This window comes from Echeneis naucrates, chromosome 21 (assembly GCF_900963305.1).
Source record: "Echeneis naucrates chromosome 21, fEcheNa1.1, whole genome shotgun sequence".
Taxonomy (NCBI): Eukaryota; Metazoa; Chordata; class Actinopteri; order Carangiformes; family Echeneidae; genus Echeneis; species Echeneis naucrates.
The window spans coordinates 2,476,447-2,504,229 of record NC_042531.1 but is presented as its reverse complement, the minus strand read 5'-3'; the positions used below and the strand labels follow the sequence as shown (position 1 = coordinate 2,504,229).

At 45.1% G+C, this 27,783-nt stretch overlaps 2 protein-coding genes across 2 annotated transcripts in view; both read left to right on the top strand.

Moving 5' to 3' along the window:
* kalrna (kalirin RhoGEF kinase a) overlaps positions 1-7,142 on the top strand; it is a 101,782-nt gene extending 94,640 nt beyond the window's left edge. The window contains exons 58-69 of the mRNA XM_029492871.1: positions 350-512; positions 1,930-1,992; positions 2,170-2,197; positions 2,720-2,882; positions 2,990-3,111; positions 3,208-3,339; positions 3,417-3,578; positions 3,662-3,740; positions 3,846-3,897; positions 4,070-4,218; positions 4,448-4,586; positions 4,677-7,142. Coding sequence (XP_029348731.1) covers positions 350-512; positions 1,930-1,992; positions 2,170-2,197; positions 2,720-2,882; positions 2,990-3,111; positions 3,208-3,339; positions 3,417-3,578; positions 3,662-3,740; positions 3,846-3,897; positions 4,070-4,218; positions 4,448-4,586; positions 4,677-5,234 — 1,810 coding nt within the window. The 3' untranslated portion in view covers positions 5,235-7,142. The remainder of the gene's footprint in view (positions 1-349; positions 513-1,929; positions 1,993-2,169; positions 2,198-2,719; positions 2,883-2,989; positions 3,112-3,207; positions 3,340-3,416; positions 3,579-3,661; positions 3,741-3,845; positions 3,898-4,069; positions 4,219-4,447; positions 4,587-4,676) is intronic.
* Positions 7,143-7,277: 135 nt separating this feature from the next.
* Positions 7,278-27,351, top strand: abcb6b (ATP binding cassette subfamily B member 6 (LAN blood group) b). Its single transcript, XM_029492872.1, has 19 exons — positions 7,278-8,387; positions 8,578-8,764; positions 10,376-10,468; positions 10,582-10,658; positions 10,869-10,984; positions 11,055-11,176; positions 11,664-11,773; positions 11,846-11,911; positions 12,013-12,138; positions 12,571-12,647; positions 12,764-12,827; positions 14,023-14,108; positions 14,525-14,582; positions 14,923-15,027; positions 20,010-20,184; positions 20,259-20,371; positions 20,558-20,652; positions 24,520-24,588; positions 26,243-27,351. Exons 1-19 carry the CDS (start codon positions 8,307-8,309, stop codon positions 26,355-26,357), a joined length of 1,935 nt encoding a protein of 644 aa, XP_029348732.1. The 5' UTR covers positions 7,278-8,306; the 3' UTR covers positions 26,358-27,351.
* Positions 27,352-27,783: the final 432 nt, after the last annotated feature.

Here is a 27,783-nt window from a genome sequence, read left to right as displayed (position 1 = left end):
GTTGCACCAAATCTGTCTTATGTCGTCTCTCTCTCTCTCTCTCTCTCTCTCTCTCTCTCTCTCTCTCTCTCTCTCTCGCTCTCTCTCTTAATAAAATCAGAACGGTGTCGTTCTGTCACTCTGACCTTCCTCTCCTATTTGACCATGATGGACCAGAAGAGTCTGGCTGCAGCTTAAGGCAACCAGAACCCAGAATGCAACACGAACGTTTCAATTGAACAAAGTAGATGTATATTTAATGGCTCCTGAGGCGGTTTCGCCTTGTTGCCCCTGCAGCCAGACTAACCTGGACGCCACTGAGCTCATCTCTGATTGGCTGGTTGATGTTTGTCGTTCCTGTACCGTGCAGGAAGTCTCTGTCGTGGAACACGCTGCGTGCCAGGAAGCGCGCTGAAGCCAAGGACGTCACCTTGGTGGGGGTCAGAGGTCACGAGAACGGCCTCCTGCGTAAGCCCAAAGAAACCGCGGCCCCTGCCCCGCTCACCTCCCCCGCTGCAGGGGCAAAGGGCAAAGTGAGTAAAGCAGGCTGACGGCGCACGCTGGTGATTTTATTTTTGTGTGCCCAAACACCCCTCACCTGCCCCACTTGGTTTTTATTTTTGTGTTCTTCTTAACCTGTGTGTGTGTTCGCGCATGTGGTTGTTGCAAACCTTCAAACCAACACAGTAATTTGTCTCAGTGGTTCTCAACCTGCATGACCTTAGACACACAGCGGTTTTCTGATCCACTGTTTTCATCTGTGTGTTTGTCGAAATGGCTGCCAGCGTTCTGTTGGTGGCTTCCTGCAAAAACATAAAGCAGCCAGATAAAATAAAAATAAAAATCTGTTCTCACACGTTCCTGACTGATGGAGCTGCAAGTGAAATTCATCATCAAAGTTCAGGTGGTCGGCGTTGGTGGTGATGAAGGTGAGGCAGACACAAAAACATGGTTGAAAACACTGCAGGTGTTTTTTTGTTTTTTTTTTTGGTTGTTTGGTTTTTGTTTCTTTTCTGTCTTTAAGTTTTTACCCCAAAACCTCGACTGCACCGATTGAAGAATAAACTCAGATTTCTTTTTCCCTCCCTGTGCATGGGTAGAAGTAGATCCTGGTGACCTTTTGACTGTTTTCACTTGTTTTCACTTTGCCAGTCATCAGTTAGCAGGTGTTTTCAGTGGTGGACTAACATGTAAAACATGATGTTTTTTATGGAACTCGTAATCATCTCAAAAACGTGATGGCTGCTCTTTAAAAGGAAAAGCACTTCATGAGAGAAGAGGCCTTGTGAAAAGCTACAGATGGGATGTTTCAGCATTTTATTTGAAACAAAGAAAAATGTTTGTTTTTAATTGTTACCTGTAATTTGTTTTTGCACGCTGCTGTTCACTAAGCAGGAGGTTCTTCTGCCCAGAAACGATGGAGTCAAGATCTGCTGATGTCTGTCTGCTCATATTTAAATCGAGCACAGACTTACAAAATGTCTGCTCTGAAGCTGATCTGCACCGGATGGTCAAAATCTTTCTACCTTTTCATTCTTAATTCTCAAAACCAAACTTGTGCAGCAGCAAAATAAAGGTGGAGTCATTACATCCATCATTCATTCGTTTCTTTCTGAATTGTGAAAGGGAAGCTCCCATGTTTTTGTATTTCTATATAAAACATTTTTCATGTCACTAAAATCAAATTAGTGATATTCTAATAACTCAGCAGTCTCTCCTGAAGAGTGTGACTGTTGTTATTTTGCATTTAATGTCCTGTATCTCATAAAAAGACAAAAACCAAGACGGCTCCGAGGTGAGTAACAGGAGGCCTTCTCATCTTACTCCTCTCTGTTCTTTTTCCTTTTGCCTTGATGTTTTTGGTCTCCCATTTTTTTTCCTTCCTTATTTCCTCCACTCCTTGTTCTGCCCACCATATCTCCTCTCCACTGTCTGCTTCCCCTCCCACAGGATGTTCACACTTCAGATGAGTCAGACTGCGACGACGACCTCGACCCAAAGACGGGCATGGAGGTACGGAGGCACGGTGTATTTGTTTTTGTTTTTTTTGACTGAAAAATGTGGAACCGTGGAGGAATAAAAAAAAAAAAAAAAAAAAAAAGAGAAAGAAAAGTGAAAATTTTTCAGTTTGCAGTTGTGTGTTTTGTGTTGAAAACTAAACTTCACTTCAACTTCTCATCTGTTTTCCAGCTTCTCAACCCAAACTTCATCCAGGAAGGTAAGAGATGAGGAACCAGCCGTCTGGGTTCATTCAGTCCAGGTGGCAGATGTTTCAAAATGAAATATTAAAACAGACTGTGAAACTAAAGTTCAGTTTGTTCAACCTGAGGTGGCCAGAATGTGGATAAATGAGAATCTAATATCTGACTGAGTGTTTAAACAGTCAACTCGTTTTTGTAACTTCATGCGTGCTGCGTTAAATGAAATCTTAAAATGGAAGTCTGAGCGTTAATGTTCACATACAGAGAACTGTTCGACAAAAGGACACTCAGAACATGTCTGAAGTAAGTAGGAGACAAAACCAATGAACCAATGAGGAACCTCAGAGGATTCACTGGTGACAGAAACAGCAGGACGTGCCGTTTAGAGATAGTTACTATCACTTCATTTCAAATTTCAACTTCTGAAGCTCGAGTATATAAAAAACTTCAGAAATATAAAATTCTGGTGTGTTTTTGTTTTTTTTTTTTTGTTTAAATATCCGTGATCAGTGTGTGGTTGTGTGTTTTTGTGTGCGCAGTGGCTCCGGAGTTCCTCGTCCCTCTCTCGGACGTGGCCTGCGCCTTCGGGGAGACCGTCGTCCTCTGCTGTAAAGTGTGCGGACGGCCCAAACCGTCCATCACCCTGAAGGGCCCCGACCAGAACCCCGTGACCAGCAACAGCCGCTTCACCATAGACATCAGGTGACGACAACGCAGTGTGTTTGTGTAGTTCTTGTTTTTTTTGTAGTTGTGGTTACTCCAAATTAAGTTATTTCCTTCCTGTGTCTCTTATCTCCCCTCCTCTCCAGGGATACCGGGGACATCTTGTTGAAGATCTGTAACCTGATGCCTCAGGATACGGGGATCTACACCTGCGTTGCCGTGAACGACCACGGCTCTGCCTCCTCCTCCGCCTCCATTAAAGTCCAAGGTAGTGTGACCCCCCCCCCCCCCCAGCCCCCCGGTCAGCACTGAACTGTGATGTTTTGGCCTCAGTTGGTTTCAGACTGTTGTCTCCCCCACGCAGGTATCCCAGCAGCCCCGGGGCGTCCTGTGGCTCAGGAGGCCAGCAGCTCGGCGGTGATGGTTCACTGGCCGCCTCCGGCTTCGTCTGCTCACTGTGCTGTCAGCAGCTACACCGTGGAGTACAGACAGGAAGGTGTGTGTGTGTGTGTGTGTGTGTGAGAGAGAGAAAACCAGACCAGGTGACCACGCTAACCTCCATCTCATCCGCAGACTCGTTGCTATGGCAACAGGTGGCCAGCAGCAGGGAGGAGTGCGTCCAGATCGACGCTCTGATCCCCGGAGGTCACTATCAGTTCAGAGTCCGGGCCTCCAACCGCTGGGGGGTCAGCCCGCCGTCCGAGCCCTCCAACATGGTCACCCTGCCCAGCAGCAGTGAGTCTGCACGCTGCGGAAAAAGACACAATCGCACAGTCACACCACGAGCGTTGTGTTGAAAATGTTGTTTTTGTGTCTAGACTCCGGCTACGATGGAACGGGGATCCAGTGGAGGGAAAACTTTGATTCCACCTTCTCTGAGATCTGTGAGATTGGAAGGTGAACTGGAATTTCTGCCCAGATGTTGATGACCTTCTTTAATTGTGCAGCATCTGTTTTTGTTGTATTTGTGGTAATTAAATGTTGTTTTGTTTTTTTAACCAGAGGTCGATTTTCTGTGGTGAGAAAGTGTCTGAACAAATCTACAAAAAAAGAGGTCAGGTCTCCCTCAGTGTGCGTCTCCTCACTTTGTGTGTTTGTTTGTTCTCTTCTTATTCAATCGAGTACTTCAATTTGTGTTCAATTGTTCAAAAATATTTCACTGTAATTTGAAATGAAGCTTGATTTTATTCCTCTTCGGCTGAACTATCCTTTTTATTTTTGTCTAGGTTGCCGTGAAGTTTGTGAGTAAGAAGATGCAGAAGAAGGAGCAGGTGGCTCACGAGGCGGACATCCTCCGCCACGTCCAGAATAACCAGCTGGTGACACTGTTGGACACGTACGAGTCTCCCACGTCGCTGATGCTGATCCTGGAGCTGTAAGGAAGATCGAGTTTCATTAACCCTGTAGTCTCTACCTCAAAGGTTAAACTACGATGAGTCAGCTGCTGGCCAGCTGGCTTTAAAATAAAGCTGCAAAATCATTGTGGGATTTTAAAAACCTGAAGAGTTTCAGGCCCACAACAATCACAACAATCAGAGCTTTTATTTTGATCTGTAGCGATGACGCTCGTGTTGTCTAAGCTAACTGTGTGTGCGCTCTGTCAGGCTGGAGGACGGCCGTCTGCTCGACTACCTCGTCGCCCACGACGAGCTGATGGAGGAGAAGGTGGCGTTCTTCATCAGAGAGACGCTGGAGGCCCTGCAGCACCTTCACACCTGCAGAGTGGCTCACCTGGACCTGAAGGTGAGACAACGTGGGCCGACTTGTTTTTACTGCTGAATGTATCTCCTGAAACGTAGATGGAAGAAAACGGTCTTTTTCTCTCCCCCCCAGCCGGAGAACATCCTGGTGGACCTCCACTCCCCGACCCCCGGCGTTAAGCTCATCGACCTCGGCGATGCCATCCAGCTGTCGGCCCACCGTCGTTACGTCCACCTCCTGCTTGGAAACCCGGAGTTCGCCGCCCCGGAGCTCATCCGTGGGACGCCGGTCTCAGTTGCAACGGACGTGTGGAGCATCGGCGTGCTGGCTTACGTAATGCTCAGCGGCGTGTCCCCATTTCTGGACGAATCGCCGGAGGAAACTTGCGTCAACATCTGCCGCCTGGACTTCTGCTTCCCGGACGAATACTTCCGGGACGTGAGCCAGGCGGCGAGGGATTTTGTGTCGTCGGCGCTGCAGCAGGACCAAAGGAAGAGGCCGAGCGCCACCTCCTGTCTGCAGCACCCGTGGGTGGGCCGCGGAGGAGCGCACGGCGGCGAGTACTCCAAGACGCCTCTGGACACCACAAGGTTGGCCATGTTCATCGACCGAAGAAGACAGCTGCACGACGTCAGGCCCATCACCAACATTAAGGGGCTGGTGAGCAGCAGCATGGGCAACACGCTGTGACGGCGAGGGCAGCCCACCTGTGACCGCCATAATGACTTTACAGTATAGTTTAAGCATTTAATCGTCTTTAATCAGGAGCGAGGGGGGAAACGATCCGCCGTCGACGAGGCCCCTCGTCTCCAGACCGACCCTAACAAGCAGAAAAAAGTCAAAGCTTTGGCTGTAAAATACGTAACTGTTGATCAACACTTCATCTTGTGTTTGTTTACCCAGTAGCTGCCCCAAACTGCCCCAAAAGAACCCAAAGAAGCCACTTCAAGTCGATAACAATGAGCACTGTGAGGAAGCTGGAGGGCAACTGGCCTGGTCCCATTTACATTCAAATGATTATTTTTTACGAAGCAAAACGTGTTTATCAAAAGAAAACTGCCCGTGGAGTTGACCCCGATGTGTCGCTCAGGGACACTTTGGCGGGGCGATGAAAGGTTTGGGCCACTTCGAAGGCGTTTGGATCACTGGTGATCGCCAACAAAAACGAGTGTACACTGTGACAAATGTGCTAGTTGTGTGTTTGTAGACATCTAGTTTGAGATCATTTAATATGCTGGTAAGGAAGATAGAAAAATCTGCTCGGCTTCAGATGAACTCCGGCTGATCTGAAGTAGAAAAAGTGAATCCAAAATGTTGGAAGTTTGATCACGACCTTCGAGAGCTACGGTACGGAGAAAACGTCGGGAACGTCCACAATGATTGGCTGATTCTGGTGTTGATCGTTGGTGGGACTCCAAAACTTCAGCGATTCAGAAACCTGGAGTCCAAGAGGAGGAACTTTTACACTTCTCGTCCATTTGGTGTAAATCTCCTGGATCTTCTGATTTCTGGATCAGTCCTGGTCCATCTGAGCTCGAAGCCAACAGGATCAAGATTCTCTGGACCGGAGGAATCGGCGCTGAATGTTGCTGTGCTTTAACTTACTGAATGTTTATTTATTTCAGGACTGAGGGTTGACACTGGCGTCATGGTTGCCTTGGTGAGCTAACAGACAGGAATCTTTAGTGTTGTGCGTCAGATCGCTGCCCGAGCTGGAATGAACATCATGACGTCACAACGATGAGGAAGGAGGCATCGTACCACTGAAGAGGAAAGATGGAGGGCTGCTGGACTTCCTGGATGCAGAAAAGAGACAAAAATCTGTTCTGAAGGACACACAATTTGGTCATATCACTGTTTACAGAAACTTGCTTTATGTAGTTTACAGAACAGTAGAATAATCAGGGAAAACCTGCATGTGACATCACCGGGGACGGTTTAGAAGCCAGGTTAGAAATCTCTGCACTTCCACAACAACAAAAAACATCCTGCGACATTTTGGTGTGAAGGTCAGAGATGAACTCCAGCCTGACATTTTCTTTTTAATCCCCGACTGCAGCGTTCGGTTCGCTGATGCTGCCAGACAGAAGAGTCCGTTTACCGTCCTGTTTCTATCGATGAATGTAATTCCTTGTAGAATGTGTCCTGCCAATACAACCGCTGTCCTCTGCTTGCACCAAATGCTTTTAAAGAACCCCCCCCCACCATCCAGCTGGCTATTTTGCATCCCCAATTCCCCAGCAAGCATTTAGTGTACTGCAATAGTAAGCATTTCTCTTCGTGCAGGCGGGGATGCAGAATGAAAACTCACTGTTTGGTCCATGAAACTTTCACCTTGGATGTCTTCTCCAACAACATCCATCTAAATCTGCAAATGATCTATTCAGGTACGACCAGGATCAGTCCTGAGACATTTAGGACCTCTGGCCTCTGTTTCGAATTGAATTTTTAGGTAACAACCACAAAAAGAGATTCTTTAATTATCTGACCAAAGTGGAATTTCAGCTGGACGTCCTTCTATCAAGGAGTTGGCTGTTTATTCCCACCGGTCAGAAGATGTGTGGATAAAACTCACAAAAAAAAAAAAAAAAAAAAAAATGCTGTGAGGATGAAGAATGAATTCCTCCTTCAGACACACACATAAAAAATTATTACAACAAACAACTAAAACCCAAAGCGGTCAGGCTGGTCAAAGGAAACGATCATTAATGTGTATGAGGGACAAGAATGACGCAAGTATAAATAAATAAATAAATACATGTGAAAAATTACAGGAATGGCACCTTTTTTTTTATGTATTTCATTTCTGCATTCATTTATTCATTTATACTCATCGTCATTTTTTCTGTCCGTCATACATGTGCTGTGTGAATGTGGCTGAATGTTGGTCGTCAAGCCAGTTGAAGCCTGAATGAAGCAGCTGATTCCCGTCCAGCGTGAGCTCAAACGCACACACAACACAGCCAACATGGTGTTAATCCTCCTCATACACAGAAACGGGTCAAGAAGTCAACATGAAAAGTGCACGTGGTCTTTTCTACCCGAGGTCGAAAAATGAAATCAAAAACAAGTTAGACGAATGTGTTTATGTAGATAAATGCAGATTCATTTGGTAATTTACTCACGAATTAGTGAAATGAAACATTTTCTAATGCAAGAGATAACTGATTATAAAACCCGTTTATCGTCAGGATGCATCCGTCTGTTTTAAATATGTGGATCCCACTCAGATATGTTGTAGATGCTATCGATGTGGCCGCTGCTTCATCAAACCTTCGAACATCCCTGACCCCCCCCCCACCCCCACCACCACCACCACCACCACCCCACCAGACACCCTGCTGCTTTGTTCCTCTTTACTAATAAACAACCTGCTTGTTTGTGTCGCTTCCTTTTTACCGTCTCGCTCTGTCAAACCTCCACCTGAAGGCGCTCAGTTATTCAACACAAACTGCTTCACTTGGTCCTTCTGTGTGTTTCTGAGTTTTCACTGAGTTCAGGCAGATTTTCTAAATGGCCAGAACACTTTTCAGCAGGAATTAAGCTTCCGGCTCAAATGCAACAACGGTCCTCCCACCACATTGTGTTCATCATAAGTCTGTTTTTTTGTTTTTTGTGCTGCCCTGCTCCCGGCTCAAAGCAAAATGCTGAGCTACTTTAAACTCAAAGCTCAAAACACAACAGAAGTGTGTGTGTGTGTGTGTGTCTGCTGTTGAAAACCACCGCAGCAGGTTAAACTCAGTTTATGAGTCTCACTCCAAAATGAAGCCGGAGCAGAGTCAGATGGAGGACGTTGGTGTGAAGAGAGGACGAGGAGGTAAAAGAGACGCCGTGAATGTGGAGGTAAGTTGTTGATTTGTGGGATTTCTGACTGTAGAAACTGAGATGAACTTCCAGCTCAGTGGATTGTGCGATGACAGAAAGAATCACTGAGTTAAGAAGGGTGGAAGGACACACAGCGCAGGCTCAGGTGGCCTGTCTGTCAGGGGTGGAATCGGAGCATCACTGTGCCTCCCTCTTCTTCCCTCTTCAGCTCCAGCAGCCCTCCTCCCCGCTGCCGTCCGCCTGGAGAGGTCTGGGGGAGAAGGTGGGCCTGCTGCTGCCGTACGTCTGGCCCAAAGGCGCTGCGGCGCTGCAGGGAGTCGTGCTCCTGTGTGTGGGCCTGCTGGCTGCGGAGCGGCTGGTCAACGTGCTGGTGCCCGTTTACTCCAAGAACATCGGTGAGCACTAGAAAAAACAAAGCAGCTCTAAATTCAGCCGCGGTGCTGCGCTGTCCTCTGCAGACTCTAGATGGTGATGTGCTCCAACATTTGGTCGTCACCGACCATCCAGAACTGCTCGAGTCTTCTTCCAAACTGAGTCGACTCTGTGAAGTGGGAGTTTAGGTTTTTTTGGTTTTTTTTGTGAAGCAGCAGTGTTGGTGTTGTTTAGAAAATGCGACCATCAGCACATCACCATAAATCTCGACTGTCATCCAATTAACTTTTAACCACAAAATAAATTACAAGACAGATTTTTTGAACAGCTGATCAAACAGAAATAAAACATCAACAGGTTTATTATATAAGTGATGCGTTTTAACTTGCAGTTCACTGGAATAAAACCAAATGCAGAGAAATCTGATATTGTAAGTCTCATGTTTATTTTATCTTAATCCACAGCCGACTGTGTGTCACTGTGTAATGGGGAGGAACGTTAAACAGGTTTAACGGTGGCAGAATTAGCAGTTATTTCCTTTTTCTTCTTGAGCTCATCTCCCTCGTTCTGCTCTCCGTCTCGTGCTGTCTGTCTTTTAATGCAGCTGTTGCTGTTGAGTTAGTAAAAAGTAAACTTTTGCTTTCACTTGATTTAATTCAGTGGCTGAACAAATCGGAGGTGAAACGCAGATCAGCCGGCTGAGGGTGATGAGAGCGGCCTTTGCAGGATGAGTTTGGGCGCCCAAGGGTGTGTCATCGTTTGCCAAGCTCTTTTGTCCGCTGTTTTGTACGCAGGACTGCACGCAGCACAAGGCAACGACCCAGAAGTCCCCACTTCAGAGGAAGTCAGCGCTCAGTTTGTCTTCGGCCACTTTTCCTTTGAGAGAACCAGAAAACGGCCCGTTTGGCTTTTGGAGCTACATGAAAGTATAAGCCAGTGCTGAGCGCTGCTTTGTGTGATGAGGAAGGCGTGGAGGAGGTTTTAGATGGATGTGTGTGTGTGTGTGTGTGTGTGTGGAGGGTTTTCTGGGAGGTCACCCCTCCTGCCAGTCATGCTTAGCCAGCATTAGCGGCCTTTTTCGTGGAGTTAACACACCGGTACAACAGACGTTTTGTCTCAGGGTCCGACCGCCCCCCTCCGACTCCGGGACTCGATGCCAAAGAGCTGAAAATGCCCCCCTGCTGAAAACGCACACTAGAAAGTTAAAGAGTATGGAATACACACATCTCTTTCTTCATTTCTCTCCATCTTTTTATCTCATTTTCACAGTCTCTCTTTCTGTCTGGATCTTCAGCCCCCCCTTCATCTCTGTCTGTTTTTGTTTTTGTTTTTATTTTTATTTCAACCTGATTCCCAGCATTTGAATGAATAAGAAGGCCTGTGTGGTGGAAAAGGGGAGTGTGTGAATGTGTCTGGATGTCTGGGCCAGATCAGCGACCTCAGCTCTGAAAATACTCAGAATTTTAATGTAGAATATCTTCTTTTATCATAACACTCCGATAACTCAGATAAACTCAGATAAAGGTGTTACCCCCCCAACTTTACTGTTCTCAGGTTGCAAACAAAATTCGAACTAAAAGGTAAAATATGCATCCATTTGTTAAAGGTGTGTGTGTGTGTGTGTGTGTCTGCAGTGAATGAGCTTTCGGCTGGAGGTGACTGGACTTCGCTGATTGTCACCGTCTGCATCTACACGCTGCTGAAGTTCCTACAAGGAGGAGGGGCAGGTGCACAAGTGTGTGTTCACGTGTGCAGAGAGATGTGTGTCTCTGTTTTTGTGCGTACAAAGTAAGAGAAGTTTAAGCTCCTTTCTGTTGGTTGAGCTGCTTTTCTTTTGCAGGCACGTCCGGTTTCATCAGCAACCTTCGTCAGTTTCTGTGGATCAGAGTGCAGCAGTTCACCAGCAGAGGCGTTCAGGTGTCACGTCCACTTCCTCTGTTGTTCACTCTGATCCTGATTTTTTTATACAGTTATATAATATATTATTTAAATTTACATTCAAAGTGGTGACTGAGATCTCACAGGTCAAGAAACTGATTGTACGGATGATCAGATAAGTTCATCTTCTCCACACCTGAAGAAGCATTTCTTATTTGGTGATTCATGTTTGTTGCGTGTTGCGTTCAGGTGCGTTTGTTTTCCCACCTGCACGGTTTGTCTCTCCGCTGGCACCTGGAGAGACGCACCGGGGACGTTCTGAGGAGCGTCGACCGAGGAACCTCCTCCATCAACAACCTGCTGAGGTGCGAACAGGCACGTTAACACCGAACAGACACGCATCAGCTGAGTATTCATTCTTATTTTCATCTTCAGCTACATCCTGTTCAGCATCCTCCCGACCGTCTGCGACATCATCATCGCCATCATCTACTTCGTCTCCTACTTCAGCATCTGGTTTGGACTCATCGTGTTCACCTGCATGGTGCTCTACCTCAGTGAGTCATTGTGTGTTGTGTCGTGTTGTCTCATTTCAGCTGTCTTTGTTCCCTCTGTGGTGATGAACTTCAGATAACAAGCTTCTGTATTCAGAGCAGCGACGGGGAGAGAAGTGACAGAAGGCCTTTTGGTTTATGGGAAAAAAGGTTTGATAACATGATACTGAACTTTAATCTCTGCGAGCATGAATACAACAACAACCACAACAACAAAACAGCTGTTTATTAAAACCAAACTCAGATTTGTTTTTTTATATCAAACTCAAAAATGAACGCAAAGCTTCATAAAACCACATCCAGCTCAGTAATCAGCTAAATCATATAATTTCTTCAGATTCCTCTAAAACTATAAACTATGAAGGTAAACTACAGAGACAAAAGTCATGCTGGATGCTCATCTGGCTTCATTTCATCCCCGCTGTCAGAAAAAGACTTCAAATGATGTGCGTTCTTTTACGCTTTGACGCTGATCGCTCGGTGTCTGCAGCCTGCACCATCCTGATCACAGAGTGGAGGACCAAATACAGGAGAGAGATGAACAACCAAGACAACAACGCCAAGTCCAGAGCTGTGGACTCGCTGCTCAACTTTGAGACGGTCGGTACCTTTTCATGGCTGCCGTCTGAAATGTTTCTGTCTTTACCTCCTGGACTTTGTTTCATTTCACAGGTTAAATATTACAATGCTGAGGACTATGAGGTGCACTGCTTTGAGGAAGCCATAGTAAAATATCAAGTAAGACCAGCTGAAAGAAACAAAACAATCAAATCAATAGTCTGATCTTTTTCAGTATTATTATTATTTTAATAACATATGTGTTGGCTGTCATTCTGCAGCAGTGTGAGTGGAAGAGCTCGGCGTCGCTCGCTCTGCTGAATCAAACCCAGAACGTCATCATCGGATCAGGGCTGCTGGTCGGGTCTCTGCTCTGTGCCTACCTGGTCTCTGCGGGCCAATTTCAGGTACGAGTTAACAAGAGTTTGGATGTGGAGTGAAGAACAGAGGGGTTAAAAACATCTACTATCAACTATCGTATTCCACTCAAGGTGACAAAATGGTTAAAAAAAGGTTAATGAATGAAGTCAACATGTCAGATGAGCCATCTGTCGATGGAACATGATGGAGGAAGATGTTGCAGCTCAGATATTGAACTTGACTTCCCTCTGACTTGACATCACTAACCGAGACAACCACGAGCGACTGTGACGCACAACTCCAGACCTCCGTCACTCCCACGTAACCTCCGTCAGGCCACAACAAGGCGGGCCGGTGATGTGAGTAAGGCAGACATGTCGGCAGTGAGACGGAGACGTTCGGACTCGACCTCTCATGACTTGCACACTGAAGTCAGTTCAGGCCTCCCTTACTCATCGATAGACTTCCTTCTCCCTCAGGTCGGCGATTACGTTCTGTTTGGGACGTACATCATCCAGCTGTACACCCCCCTCAACTGGTTTGGTACCTACTACAGGTGAGAGGAGATGACCGACGTACGCACGTAATCAGAGCACAGCAGTCTAATGATGAGAGGTCATGTTGTTGTTACTGCATCTAATAGCTGTGGTTGTGCGTCCTGTGTGTCTGCAGGCTGATTCAGAGTGCGTTTGTGGACATGGAGAACATGCTGGCTTTGTTAGCGGAGCAGAAAGAGGTGAGTCACCTTCACATCACAGTTTTAATGGAGCGTTGATCATTGTTATATTTATTTGCTAAAACTTTTCAGCGTCAGTTAAAACGATGAAGTCACAGCACGAAAGCTCTGAAACTATTTTGTGTCGTTGGGTTAGTCATATGAGGCGTGTGTTTGATGCCTGGCTACGTCCTTTAGAGGAATAATGATAAAACAGGAAACTGATTAAGTAATAAATTGTTAATTTCTTTGGTATTTGTTTTATAACCAAGCTAGTTGTTGTTGTGACATGAGTGTGGGTTTGTAGCAGTGATGTATTCTGGTGTAATGATATGGTTCAGGTGTGATGTATATGAAATATATACATCACACCTGGTCACTTCGAGGTCACTTCTATGAAAGAAGTGACCTCGAAGTGAAAAATGAAATCCAATAATTACAGAAAAGTGTGAGAGGCGTTCAGAGTCACTGTCAGTCTGCCTGGAGAGAAACTCACGCAGTCAGAGGTCAGCGGATTAGGAGGTCAACAAGTGTTTGTGTGTGTTTGCGTGCATGCATGCACATACGAAAGCACAGAGTCTGTGTGTGTGTGTGTGTGTGTGTCCGTTCTCGTGCGTGTTTCGGTGGGAAAAGGCGTCCTCCGGCTGCCTCACTAAAGGCTCCTGCATTCACAGGCCCTTGATATGGTAAACAGCCACATGAATGTAGACAAAAGCATTACAGCACCTTAAAAACACAGTGGCCCTTTTCTTTGGCTTGGGAAGCTGCAGGCGAGGGGGAGCTAAGGGGGGGGGGGGGGCTGCAAAAGCTGATGGTGATAAATCAACAAGCTTCGGCCTGCTGATTACCGTCAGCAGGATGTCGACATTTTCTGGATGTCTGTCAGACAGACTCAACATTTCACATCAATCATATCCAAATTATGTCTGATTGCAGCCACATAATGGTGTTTAATAGATCCGTTATTGTTGGTGTCTATCTCTGCGTTTCCTCTCTTTTCTCCTTCACCTCCCTTTTTTTGGGTCAGTTCAGTCATATTAATAAATATTTTTTTTTCGTTCTTTCAGTTTGTTTTTGGCCGTGTTAGTTGGTGTTTTTTAGACCGAGCCGCCGAGCTCAGAAGAACTGTGTGAATATTTGAAATTCTGTGGCATTTAAGGAAATCATTTTCAAAGCAGTTTTTAAAATGACCTCGGTGTTTTGTTTGAACGCACAGGTTGAGGATGCTGAGGACGCTCAGGACTTGCAGCTCACAGCAGGTCAGGTGGAGTTTGACAGAGTCTGTTTCAGCTACGTGCCCGGGTGTGTAGCCAACAACAGAAATCCATCACTCTGTAATTTAACCAACGTGAACTCAGAGACGAACAAACTGGCAGGTGTAAATCTTGAAATATAAACTAATGTGACTCCAAATCTGCAGACTTTACGGTTAAAACTGATGAGGTGGTGATGTGCCGCATTGTGTTCAGCTAATAAATGAGACATATTCACTGTCAGTGGCAATTTAACCAGAGCTGGTGTTTTATTTTGAAGGACAAGTTACTGTTCCCGTACTGTCACCCCATTAAACTGAACTTTTCAATTGTTGGTGTTTTTAATCCCCAAATTTTCAAGAACTGACGTCAAGAGGAATCAGAAGAAAGAAGCAGTGATGAAAGTTTTGAGTTGGCTGTGATCCTGACTGATGCTGTTTTCTGTTTGTGTGTTTGTGTGTGCAGCACAGAGGTCCTCAGGGATGTGACCTTCACAGTGGAGGCCGGACAGACAGTCGCTCTGGTACGTCATTTCCTTCGCCACACTCCCAAAGATCCCTTTTTTTTGTGTACCTGCTCTGGTGTCCGTTCACTCTGACCCTTTTTGGTTTTGTTTGTTTCATGTTTCACTTATTTTCATAAACGAGCAGCAAAAAAGAAAAGCTATTCAGTGAAATCGTCTTTGTGGTTGTGTTGATGTGATTTGGAACTTTTCATCCGCTGTGAATTCACAGAATCACAGAACACCACTGTCTGTCGTTAAATACCACCAGATGAGTCAGAAAATGTGTTCTTGTGTGATCTGGGTCGAGCAGCCCGTCTGAAATGTAACAGACTGTACCAAATAAAGTGTGTGTGTGCAGGTTGGTCCGTCTGGATCAGGAAAAAGCTCCATCCTGCGTCTGCTGTTCAGGTTCTATGACCCACAAAGCGGCTGGATTCACATAGATGGGCAGGACATCTCTAAGGTACACACACACACACACACACACACAAAAGCAACAACTGTGAACACAACGTGTGTGGAGTTGTGAGAGTCAGCAGGTGACCAGAATACTTTTCTGCTTACCATCTGTGTTTTTCTTTTCTTTCTTTTTTTTTTAACAACAAAGTCGTCAAAGAGCTCGTCTGCCGCTGACGCTGGATTTTTTTAAATAGTTGTCAATGAGAAGCCAGGAAGTGTCGATCGTAACGTTCCCATCCTGCTCTGGTTCCGGAATGGCGGACGAGAGGCCACACAGCTTTTTCTTTGACTCCCTGATAGCATCTCAGAGCCCGCCCGGTAATAAAACTTCAACATTTGAGATATCACAAAGATCAGCCGTTGCATCAGCAGTCTCTGCTCCTGACCAACACACGGTGACTCCGTGTTTGGTGGCTGTTTCCTTCACCTCCTTTTGTGAGACACAGAATGGGATAAACTTGTTTATGTCGGATATCGGATATAAGATAAATGTTGGGGTGGACACGGAGGAGAGGAGGTGATGTGTGAGGCCGGGCTGACGTCCTCTGGCTGTGGGTCACTTCCCTCTTCTCTCGTTCTCCTCGTGTCCATCTCCGACTGCTCTTTTTCTTTTTCCGGCTCTTTGACTTCCACTTTCCTTCTCTCTCCACTCACTTTCCCACACACGTGTATCTGGGCTGAGTGTGTGCGCTTCAGTCACACTGTGAATAAATCATAGTAAAAGGTTCCTGAATAATGCAGCGAAGAGTCCAGACACCAGATGTGTGTGTGTGTGTGTCCATGTGTGTGTAAAGATAGTCCATTTATTGTAGTTGTATCTGAAGGAACTCTGTTTATGATTTGCCAAAAGTCTCAATAAAATCCGAACAGCACACACGCGTACACATGTTTTCATACCGCACAACATTTCAGAGCAGGCTGGCTGTGATTAAGTGGTCGCTTATTTGTAATAACACAGCAAGAGAGCTGTTTAATCAACACAGACACACACGTGGTGCTTTCATTTACACTGTTGACCAATCTGGGCTTTCTTCTTTTTTTGAGGAGGAGGACGGAGGTAAAGAAGCAGGTCCCCTTTAGACGGATTGTTGTGGGGTCAGTCTTTTGTGTGTGTCCGTTTTCATGTGTCTCTGTGTGTGTGTGTGTGAGTGAAAATGAGAAACTGATAACAAAGTAAAGTATTAAATTGGGTGGTAATTCTCTGAAAAGCCTCATTCACATTTGAAAACGATGAACCAATAAAAGACTTAAGCTGAGCAGATGACCGTAAACGCTCACCTCCTTTACGTGCTGAGAGTCAAACGGATATGAAGTTCTGGGTCCGATGCCAGCCGTTTTTTACACACCATCTGTTACACATGTTGCCTGTTGTCACTGGATTAAAATCCACCACACTCTTATTGTTGTACTCCATAAATACTTCTTCAGTGTGTCACTATCGAAGGCCCAAAACGGCGGCCGTCCTCATTCTGCCCACACGGTCAATTAGATGTCTGTGAGGCGGCATCAAGTTGTGCGAAATGACTCACACACACACGAAGAGCTGAACAATCTTCCATTTTAAGGAAAAATTGTAAAATTTTTCCAAGTTCAGACTTCATCTCTTTCACAAGCGGCGGAAAACAACGCTTCTGTTTTGCTTCTGTTTCTCGGCCCTCGTCCTACAAATGCACTTCTGGCTGAAGCTAATTTTAATCTTTAAAATTGATATTTTTATTGGATTTTGACCAAATTTTGCGCTGATGAAAAAAATCATTCAGGCAACAGACATTTCAACGTTAAGATAACTCCCGTCTCCAGTAGAAGAACTAACCATATAGACAAGAAAGTCACGTTCACCTCTTCGTCTGACTCTTTGTAGGAATGTTGAAAAACAAAAGTTGATGTTTAGTCTTCCCTTTTTTTGCCTTAAACCATGAATTCCCCTGCCTCCTTGAGAAATGTGGTGCACATTTGGAATACACGCATTTTTCTCTAAAAATCTCAAAAGAAGTTTGCCAAAATTGTCTGAACCTCAAGGGCCGCTCTCGAGGATTTTCCCATGCTTGGGGCTTCATCTCGAAATGGTGTCTCTTCCAAGATTCGGTTGACAGCTCACTTTTCACGTATATGGAGCTTTTACTTTTTCGACTTTTCAAGATTTTTTTTTTTTTTCTGTAAATCTGCTCCAATCAGTTTTACATGTGATTCTTATCAGAGATGTTTTTTTGGTTTCGTTCCAGCTGAATCTGGAAGTCATCATGACGAAGTTCTGCTGGACACACACAGCTGTTTGCAGATTGTAGGAATTTAATATAAAAACCTGAGAGAGTGAACGCTCCCTGTGATAATTCCTCCTCTTGTGACCCATGCTGGCCGTTAAAAGACCCCTAATGCACGGCAGATATAGGGGACGTTGCAGATTGCACATTCAGCCGAAGCTAAAATAAGATGGGCGAGTCTTTCGTTCAATAATTCATGCTCATTTTAAAATAATAAGAGTTAATCTCAATCTCAGAATTGAAAATGTGAACACATTTTTTTGGGTAAATGTGTCAAGTTCTCACCTCAAAACTGCAGGAGGTCGTATTTCAACAGCAGGGATGCTTTTAGTTTTTATGTGAATCCTGCTACCAAAGTGCATCCAGTCCTTTGGCAGCGCGGCTCAGCCTCTTGGACAGATCGTCTGTGTTTGTCCCTGCATATGGGAGCCACATGTGGTGGAGCTCTGATGAGCCGAGATCTGCTGACCGTCACTTTTCATGAGTTATCTGTTTGTTCGTTTTGTTTTTGTCGCTGAGGGTGCCAGTCAGCTTTTCTTTGAGCACTTTTAGTTCACTTTGTCCCTCGTTCAGCCGTGTTGGCCGTCCCCGCTCCCAACCTTTGTCACACCTTCCTGTCGGTCAGGAAAGGATTTTATTTAAAGCAGAAGGAAGAGCTCTGTTAAATAACTAATATGAACCGAGCTCGGAGAATTATTGTTGAGACACATTTTTTTGTCTCTACGGTGAATAACAGCTCGTTAGTTTTGTTGTGACTTGTTCTGCAACAACATTAGAGGAGAAATGTTTGCTGCTAATGGTCAAAGTGAGGGAGCCACAAAAGCCATTAAACTACAGAGATAAGGGGCCACAATTCAGAACACGAGTTGGCTGTTCATGTGACAGATCAGGTGTCGGTGTGTGCACACGGTGAGGATGGGAAGAGATTCAACCTTTCGCTGACCCTGTGTGCGTCAGTCTTTCATCGGGATCATGTTGAATTCTAAAGACATTAAATTTCAGCTTGGAAATAAAAATCAGATTGCCCTCAAAATTCAAAAGATGAGAAAGAGACCAGAAACAGCTGTTTGCAGTGTAGATGGTTCCCCTTCGAAGGGGAAATAATAATATAGATTTATTCTTATCAGAGGGGGCGGTTTGAAGCCGGATCTTGCCTCCTGAACCCGAACTGAAAATTGGTTCCTCAGCGGGCGGTCTTGGTAGCTGAAGGCTTTGCCTCCCATCCCGCTCTTAAATAACTCCAGACCTGAGCCGTTCTGGCAGCACCTCGCCCCCGACACCTTCCTTAATCAGTCCGACTTGTTAAGGTGTGTAATTTGGCACCTGCCTGGATGTTCACGACGTTGGTGGCCAGCTGTGTGCATGCTGCGTGGCCCGGCTGGCCAGCCAACTCTTTATGAGCCATTATGTTTACTGCTGAACGTACTTGGCAAGTGCAGATTATATGAACATAAGTTTGTAGAAAACAGAGCTGGTGAAGAAATATTTTGAACATATCATGTTACAGATGGACTGTAAAGGCGGCCATTTCCTCTTTTGATGTTATATTTCAATGAAAAACATTAAAAGCGCCTGTTTTTCATCGCCCTGTTTTTGCCCTTTCCCCCCTCCATGTGTCTCTTTCTGGTGTCGCAGCTCTATCAGAAACAGATGCCGTGTTGTTCTCGAGTGGAAGAAATAACCAAAGAAAACAGCAAAGATCAAATTAAGGAAAAGTGAGTGATTACCAGCCAAACCGAGCTGGTGCAGGAAATGGAATTTGTATTTTTGTGGCTGTGGAGGAAAGCTTTCCACGGGAAAGGGTCCAAGCACTGCACGCCGACCAGAGAGTCTCTGAAAACCGGAGATCATTTCTGGGGAAAGGATGAGTTGGATGGTTTTTGTTCGTGTCACTTTGGACTCTGAAACTCAAACAGTTAGATGGTGTGATGGTTTCAGTCTGATCTTTATCCTTCTGACCAAACGTGGTCAATCTCTATGATGTGACAACGGCCATAATAAGTCCACACACAGGAGATTCTCTATATCAAAGTGAAAAACCCTGAAAGCTAACCATCAATAAGTAATAAATACTCAAGAATCTTAGTTGTTCAGTTTGTCCAGGTTTCTAAATTCTAAATTCTAAATTCAACCACCCATAACTGAAGCGACAGAGCGGAGGACGGCACGAGCTGTGAAAAAACAGAATACGTCTGTCTGATCATGCTGTTAGATATAAGAAAGGTGGAGAAGAAACTGGACGGCTTGGAGATGAAGACAGCAGCGTGAAGGCATGAGACAGACAGAGAGGGACAGTGAGAGACATGTACAGAAATCAGTTTAGGACCTGTGAGCTGTCTGTGACCCGGAGCAGCATGCATTATATAGTATAGGATGAATTTAGCCATGCAACATTAATGTAGGTGTATGATGTGAGAGAGAAATGTTCAGACACGCTCAGTCCAACCAAGAAGCGTCTGAGCTGGACTGAAAACCTGTGATGAGATACAGTTCAGACAGATGTTAATGTGTGTGTGTGTTTTTTTTAAAGGTGAAAACACATAATCTGTCTGTTAAACTGATCTTAAACCAGCTTCCTGCGGTCCCGAGTCCCCGAGTTGGAACCAGGTCAAAGGAGATGGATCTGGGTTTTAATCCCAGTCCGTGTTCAGCATGCCTGAATCTGAAGGAAGAGTGTTAGTTTAACGTTCATGTCTTCCTCATTGTCGTCCTCACCGCGGCGAAGGTTCGTCAGTCTTCCCTGAGGTCGTACATCGGCGTGGTTCCCCAGGACACGGTTCTCTTCAACGACACCATCGGCAACAACATCCGCTACAGCCGGGTTACGGCCGCCGACCAGGAGGTGGAGAGAGCCGCCATGGCTGCCGACATACACGCCCGGATCCTGGAGCTCCCCCAGGGTCAGGCCTCTGTTTGTGATTATAGTGCTGGTCATTCTAAAGACGAAGATGATGACGGCTGTGTGTTGAACCAGGCTACGACACAGAGGTGGGGGAGCGAGGGCTGAAGCTCAGCGGCGGCGAGAAGCAGAGAGTGGCGATCGCTCGGACCATCTTGAAAGAACCTCAGATCATTCTGCTGGACGAGGTGAGCATGAACCACCGGCCATCAATATATTCAGCCATCACCTCCTCAGCTGCTGTCTGATTTCAATAACTTCACCATCTCCGACTGTGTCCAACGACGACAGCCACCGTCAGTGCGACGTTTTATCAACAATTTGGTGCCTTTCATTTCCTGAGTATTCACCTCATCCTGTGTTTGGTCCTTCAGGCCACGTCTTCACTGGACACCCAAACTGAGAGGAACATCCAGGCTTCGCTGGCCAAGGTCTGCGCCAACAGGACGACGATAGTGGTCGCACACAGGTGACTGCCAAGTTGTGTCTCGTTTGTGATGGGGGGGGGAGAGTGCTTCCTTTTCTGTGGAATTAGGAAACTTTCTGTCTTACTTGAGAAGCAGATGCAGTTTGTGGGGGTTGGTTTCAAAAAAGGATTATCTATTGGTGCTATTTTCTCTTAGTTTGTAGTCAGTTTTTGTTATTAACGGCTCTTTAATTAGCAGTCTGGAGGAGAAAATGAAAGGTCAACATTGGCTTGGCTTGAGTTATGCATCACACTACAACAACTAACCTGAGTGGAACAGATTTATCGTTCTGGCTGTGTCATGTTGTGTTAATTGGTCAAATCTGAAGCTGGTAATAAACACATCCAACCAAGGTTAGCTCATTTACCACACGGGCGTGAAAGAAGCACTTATCTCTTTAAGGTTTGAGACAGATGCATGCTAACCTGTTAGCTCCAGGCCGTCCCATCAGTCAGCGTAGCCTCCAAACTGCCCTGAAGCCATAAAGCCAAGCAGCCACGAACTAAGAGAAACAGACTTTGGCTCGAGAGTAAAAGAGTAACAGGAGCATTTAGATTTCTCCACAGCTTTCTGGTGAGCAGAGCAGAGCATCCGTCCTGCAGGAACATCCACCACCACCATCATCAGATGGCACTGACTTTTTTCTTTTAACTGCCAGCAAGTCATAGTGGACAAAAAGAAAACTGAAGTCTATCCTCTCCAAACGAGAGCGGTCTGTGGCCACGCGGTTACAGTAGCGCTGGTAAGACACGGCCAAGCCGAAGAGGAACGCCAAATGCCAATAGAGGAGATGAAAGGGAAGAGAGGGACGTGGTGAACGGAGAACAGGATTAGAGCTCACACAAAGAGGGGAGATTAAACGGAAAGCCGGTTGGACGATGCGGGGTGACGCCCGATGACAGCTCGACAAAAGCAGAAGAAACAGATGTCTGGTTCTTCATCAGTGGGAGTGATGTTGAAAAAGACATGAAAGGCCTCTGACAGGAGCGAAGCAGCCTGTGGAGCCGATGCATGGACCCAGTTAGCGCCATTTCCTCTTCTTCCATGACTTAATATTATTTGATGGTGGTTTCCATTCTGCAGAGGACGTTTGACTCATCTGAACAACAAAAGAAAGAAGTTTAATGTGTTTTTGTGTCTCACATTACTTTGTGGGAACAACCTGTACTTTTCACATCATGCTGTAACATCTTGTCCCGGTATTTATGAATCCAGCCAATGGCTTCAAAAAGAGCGGACAAAGTGAAAACAACAACACTGTGAACTAATTATTATCAGACAGGAGCCTGTGGAGAGACTGGAAGTGGAACGGAGAGAAGAGCAGTGAGACTGTCCTGGCTGCTAATTTGTCTTGTCCGTGTCCGAACCACTCGGCTACCCGATCGCCTGAACTTGGAAATCTGGAGTTTTCGGGGGTGTTAGAGCCCCCAAAATAAAGTTTTAGAATTTTTCCAAAGAGAGATCGTTGTCACGGCCAGCTGCTCCCTAAATTGGTTCTTATCGTCGCATTTCTTTTTTTCCAGCTTACGACTGAGAAGGGGCCCGATGTTTTTTCTTTTATTTTCAACTGTCCAAAAAAGTAGATGTGCACCTGCATGGAAGCTCTGAGCCGTCCAGACTATTTGTCTGTGACTGATGCGTTCATCAAACTGTTTTTATTCCACTCTGCTCATTGCCGTTCTTATAAAGAAGAACTCCTCATAAACCTGACTTTAGATGCAACATCAACAGAAAGGAACATTTTAACAAACTGCTTTTGAACTAGCTTTGTATAGTTTACGTTCCATTCAAGTACAGTTCAAGAATCTGTGACCAATATTTTGTTTTAGCTGTTTAACTTGACGGACACTGAATGTCAGTCTGTTCAGTTTTCAGTGTGATCCATATGAGTCATCAGACCAGGATCTAACCATATGTCTGATAAATGTCCATTTCACTTTTTATTATTATTCTCTGTGAGAACGCATCGATCCAGCAGCTTCTTAATCTTTCAGGAGCAGAAACAGATGGAGGATCAGGACTGTTTATTAACTGAATGAATGAAATTAAAACACACACAATCAAAGCGGGCAGATCGTGGCTCAGACTTTGAAGGATGAGCCGAAATCCCTCTCTGTTATTCGATGGAGGGAGTTTTTATTTTCTCCGGAGTATTGCAGCAATCTGCTGATAAAATCAGGCTCTCTGTGTCATTTGTAGTCCAGTGAAATATCGATGGCTATAAAAACTCTTTATCTCATTCTTCTTTAATCTGGATCAGCCCGTGATGTGAGACGGGGAAGTTTGTTTGCTTCAGGGATCCTAGCTCAGGATTTAGGACCACGTGGAGCATTGGTTGGGTTTTTCTAATCACATTAATGTGTACTTTTGTTAGTTAGGAGTTAGCTAGGAGTAGCTTACTGTTTCATGTGTCTTGTTTAGGACAGCATATCGTACTTCTTATTGTAATTTAAGTGGTGACTGTGGATGAAAGCTGAAAATAAATTCTACAGTCACAGTGTATCATAATAAAAGAATCATTTTATTGTCAGCGGGTGGTATTTAGTACAAAAGCATTAAGAATGGTCAGATACAGATAAATGTAGATCAGCCAGCAGTTAACTTGTGCTTTTCTTCCTAAAATATGTCAGAAATGTTCTTCCTAACTCGTCACCGTAGTCCGACTTCAAACCGGAGAGCTGAAAAGTTAGGATGTGAACTGTATCTCTGCAGGTAACCACTCTGAATGATTTCCTCCAGCTGAAAAGCCTGAGATGAAACCCGTTGATGTCTGAAATCTCTGGAGAGAGACATTTCTACCTGTGACCGAGGTTTTCTATCAAATATTGAAGGCGGACGTCCAGAGATGGTCTCTGTGACATTAAAGCAGAAGTGGAGCTTTAAAGGGACGTTTTTATTTCATTTTATTTCATTTGGCGTATGTTCCACTTTTCAAAATCCAATTTCTCACATTCCAACATTTAACTAAGAGAAAGACACTCGTTGGAAAATACTGGCATGGGAATCATTTTGTGATTTGACATCGGGTCACGTCACAGAGCTGAGTGGCTTTAATCAGACTCTTATCAGAGAGTGGTCATAAATATTAACTTTAATAATTTACAGACAGGTTCATTCAGAGTTCTCCGATGCTGAGTGACGTGCTCAGCTGTGTGTGTGTTTCTGTTAGTGATTACTGAGGAATGACTGTGTATTTTCTACTTTTCTAAGACAGCTGAACACATTCAGCATCAGTCCTCTCACTCCCTGTTTACAGATATGTCTCAATCTCAACCTCTTGTTCCAACATTTTGTCGGCACTTTTGTGAACCTTCTTGTGTTTTGAAGCGTCGGCCATCGTTTCAGTTGGTTCCAATGATTGCTTTTAAGAACAAACCAGCATCATCATCATCGCTTTCATCATGTTGATTTCAAACGAGCCTCCGGGGGCCTCTGTAGCCAGAAGCATCTTAATAAAATGAAAAAAGCAGATGTTTCCCAAAACTACTGTAACTGTGGACATTTTTATTGTAGATGAGTGAACCTTCTCACCCGTCCACAGGAGTTCACAGCAGGAAGCTTTTTTTTCAGCGCTCATTGTCATGAAACTCGACCATGAAGTTGAGCTGGTGTAGAAGTGTATCTTCTGTGATCCGTTGGCTTTCAGACTGCCCCCCTGATTTGTGGTGAATATAAACCAGCTGAAGTTGACACAGTTGTGTGCTCACAGTGTTCCTGTGAACAGATCGAAGTCCACTCTGATGCTGCTGCAGCACGCATCAGCAGCAGTTCTGGACCGGACCTGGCTCTTCTCTCTGCCTCTGGATAGAAGTGTGAAGGTCAGGGTTAAACTGGATTGTGGTGTAATCGACGGTTGTGTGATGCTGCAGGTTGTCCACCGTCGTCGGAGCAGACCAGATCCTCGTGGTTCACGATGGACGGATCGCAGAGAGAGGAAGGTGAGGTTGTTGGGTTTTTATTTATTTATTGTTGCACATCTCATCCTTCCACCACAACCACTGATGAGTGTGTGTGTGGCTCACCTGAATGTCTTTGTGTGTTTGCAAATTTGTTATCTGCAGATCAAAACCTCAGAGTGTGTTTTTGTGTGTGACCCTCAAACCTCCTGCTGTCTTTGTCAGCCCCAGAGGCTGACGGACCACAACACACACACACACACACACACACACACGCTGTTGGTCTGTCACTTCACTGCTGATGTGTACCATCTTTTGATATAGGAGCTGGATATCAGGACTTCCTTTCTCACACACACACACACACACACACACAGGATAACACTGAGGCATCATATCCAGGGCTGCACACATGCATGCAGGTGTTTACCCACCAGTCACTGCAGAGCTGGCGTTGCCCCTGCAGGCGTGCACGAGGAACCCCATTCATCAGTGACTGACACCGTCACGTCAACACAAATTTAACCCCTGGTGTCAGAATACACGGACCCTCCGCCCCAAAGCGCGGGAGCGGATCAGGAAACAAAGGCAGGAAGAAGCCTCATCCTGTCCTCGGGGCGTTTAAGGTGGACTCCCCCTGCAGAGCCGTCCGTCCTCAAAACGCTGTTAAGGTGGAAAAAAAAACAACTCCCTGAACACAACCTGAACAACACAACAAACTGCTCTCTGTGGTCACCTGTATTTAATTTCAATAATGCCAAACTCATTATTCAACCTTATATAATGTGAATAACATTTTGTCACTGGACTCCTGAACTCCCAGCTGCTGTAGTTTGGGCTCCGGTGACCGTGTCTCCTTTTTTCCTCGTCTTTCTGTTCACCTCATGTTTCCTCCCTCTCTGTTAACTTCCATCTGTTCATGAACCTGCTCTCCTAATCTCTATCTGTATACTCTATTTCTGAACCCGCCCTCCCTTCCACTCTCTCTTTCTTTTTCCGTCTGGCAGTCCAGACACTAACAGACTTGTGTTTTTATTAATTCATAGTAAAGTTGGTTCAAGTCTTCAGGGGGACTTCAGACAGCTCAACTTTGCACTTCTTGTAGCAGCTCTGGTGTCACAAGACATTATGAGTGACCCACCTCCTCCTCTGCCTGCTTTCTTTTCCTGTAAATTCAGTTCCCTTTTCTTTTTCATTTTTTAAAATCCTTTTGCTCTTTTTACTTATTTTTTTCCCCCGACATCGGCCCGTTTGTCCACTTGTCAAACAAACACAGGTTGGGGGGCCTCTTCTGTGTGGGAAAATATTAAATGGCTTATCGGAATTGATTAGAAATAGTAACCAGACAGATGAATAAAAGAAAGCGTCCTGCTGCTCTGCTCTGCTGATAAATGATCAGAAACAAACAACAAAACTGAAACCTGGAGTCAGATTTCTCTGACTTCAAAAGGTCCAGGCCTGCCTGGATCTGTCTCAGAGATGGAAACATGTGACCAGCCGGCAGATAAAATTTTTTTTTTGTTTTAAATCTTTACTTTTACTGTGACGTTGAGGACATGAGAGGTCACGTGACGAAGTCAACCATATTTAATTGATATCTACGAAACTCAAAACTATGTTTATGAGGAAGCTGAATGGACTTTTTTTTTGAGGATGCAGTTTTTCCTCGTCTCAGTTCTCGTCCTGTTCTTTTCAGGCACGAGGAGCTGCTGGTCCAGGGAGGTCTGTACGCAGCCATGTGGACGAAACAACAGAAAACTCTCCACGCACACACAGAAACGCAGACCAACAATCAGACCCGAGGAACCTGAGTATGAAACCCTTCACACACCTCGTCATATCTGTTGTGTTCTCGTGGAAACTCTTCGGCTGCTTGTAAAACCACGTCTGCACTGCTGTTGTCGTTCATTCCCCCCCCGAGGCTGAGCGGCAATAACAACACAACCATCTGAAGCTGTCTCAGCTTCACCTGTCCATCCCACAGCTGGATTCCCCATTAAAATTAACGATGCATCCTTTGCTCTGCGAACGGCTGAAGATTCACAGTCGGTTCACTCCTCGGCACGCTCTAACTTCAGCTGCTTAGCCTTTATTAGCTGACACGCAGACACAGAGGTGAGTAATGCAGAGATTGTAAGGTGGGATGAAGAACAAAGACTCCCTGCTGCAACTGATGTGAAGCACCTGAAGCCTTTTAAACGCAAATCTCAAGAGGCCATGTCCAAATTTTTTCTGGTACGAGTAAAAACTTCTGCTGTAACGCTCACAGGTCATCTGGAAGAAGGATTCAATTTCAGCTGTTATTACTCCAACAGGCTCTTAGGTGAGAACATGAATATACCTGCATCTGCATCTGGTTACTTCCCCTTTCCTGAAGGTGACACAGCGTTAACATTTCATCCCCTTCTGCCTGACTTCTGAGGCTGAATAATGAAAACAACACTCAAGTGACAAAAACCGCAGCTGCGTCAAAAAGTGACTCATCGACTGTATGTAAAAAGTAGACGTTGGGCCTGAGAAGTCATCAAATCTGCATTCTTGATTTAAATTGCTTATTTCCTCCTTCATGACGACTGCAGGGCGGATGTTCTTTCATATAAACTCAATTAGATTTTTGGCTTAAGACTTAAAGTGAATGGCTGAGAGACATGAATTCCCTCAATAAATAACTAAAGCTGCATAAAAACCCGACAGCGAACAGCAATGGTAGAGATGTTGCAATGCACATTTTTATTTTCTACAAAATGTCAAGGTAAAAGTTCCTCTGGTTGGCCCGTGAAGATTCATTATTTAAAAAAAAAAAAAGGGCAGCGATTATGTTACTGTGACTGTTTAGGTCAAAACATCCCGGATGGGCTGAAAGTGCTGAGGTCAAAGGTCACTGTTTAGGGTAAAACTATATCAGCAGCCTGAGGGCCAGAGTGAGACAGATGGAGATGATGTTTCTTTCTTTGTAGAAATAAAAAAAGAAAAAACTGGAACAGGAAGTCTTTCTTTGGGTTTCTTCATAAGCTCCTTTCATCCTGTTGGTTTCATGTTCCGGTGACTTTTCTGTCAAAGTAACGACTAACTGATTATTAACAGCTCACTCATTATTATTATGATCACTGTTTTCTTCAAAGCAAATATAATCTTGTACAAAGTGACAGTTTGTACACAGTTTGACAACGCGTGTCGTGATGAACGCAACCTGCAGCTATAGAGCCTGAAGAATCAGTACTAATGTTCTGTGACCAC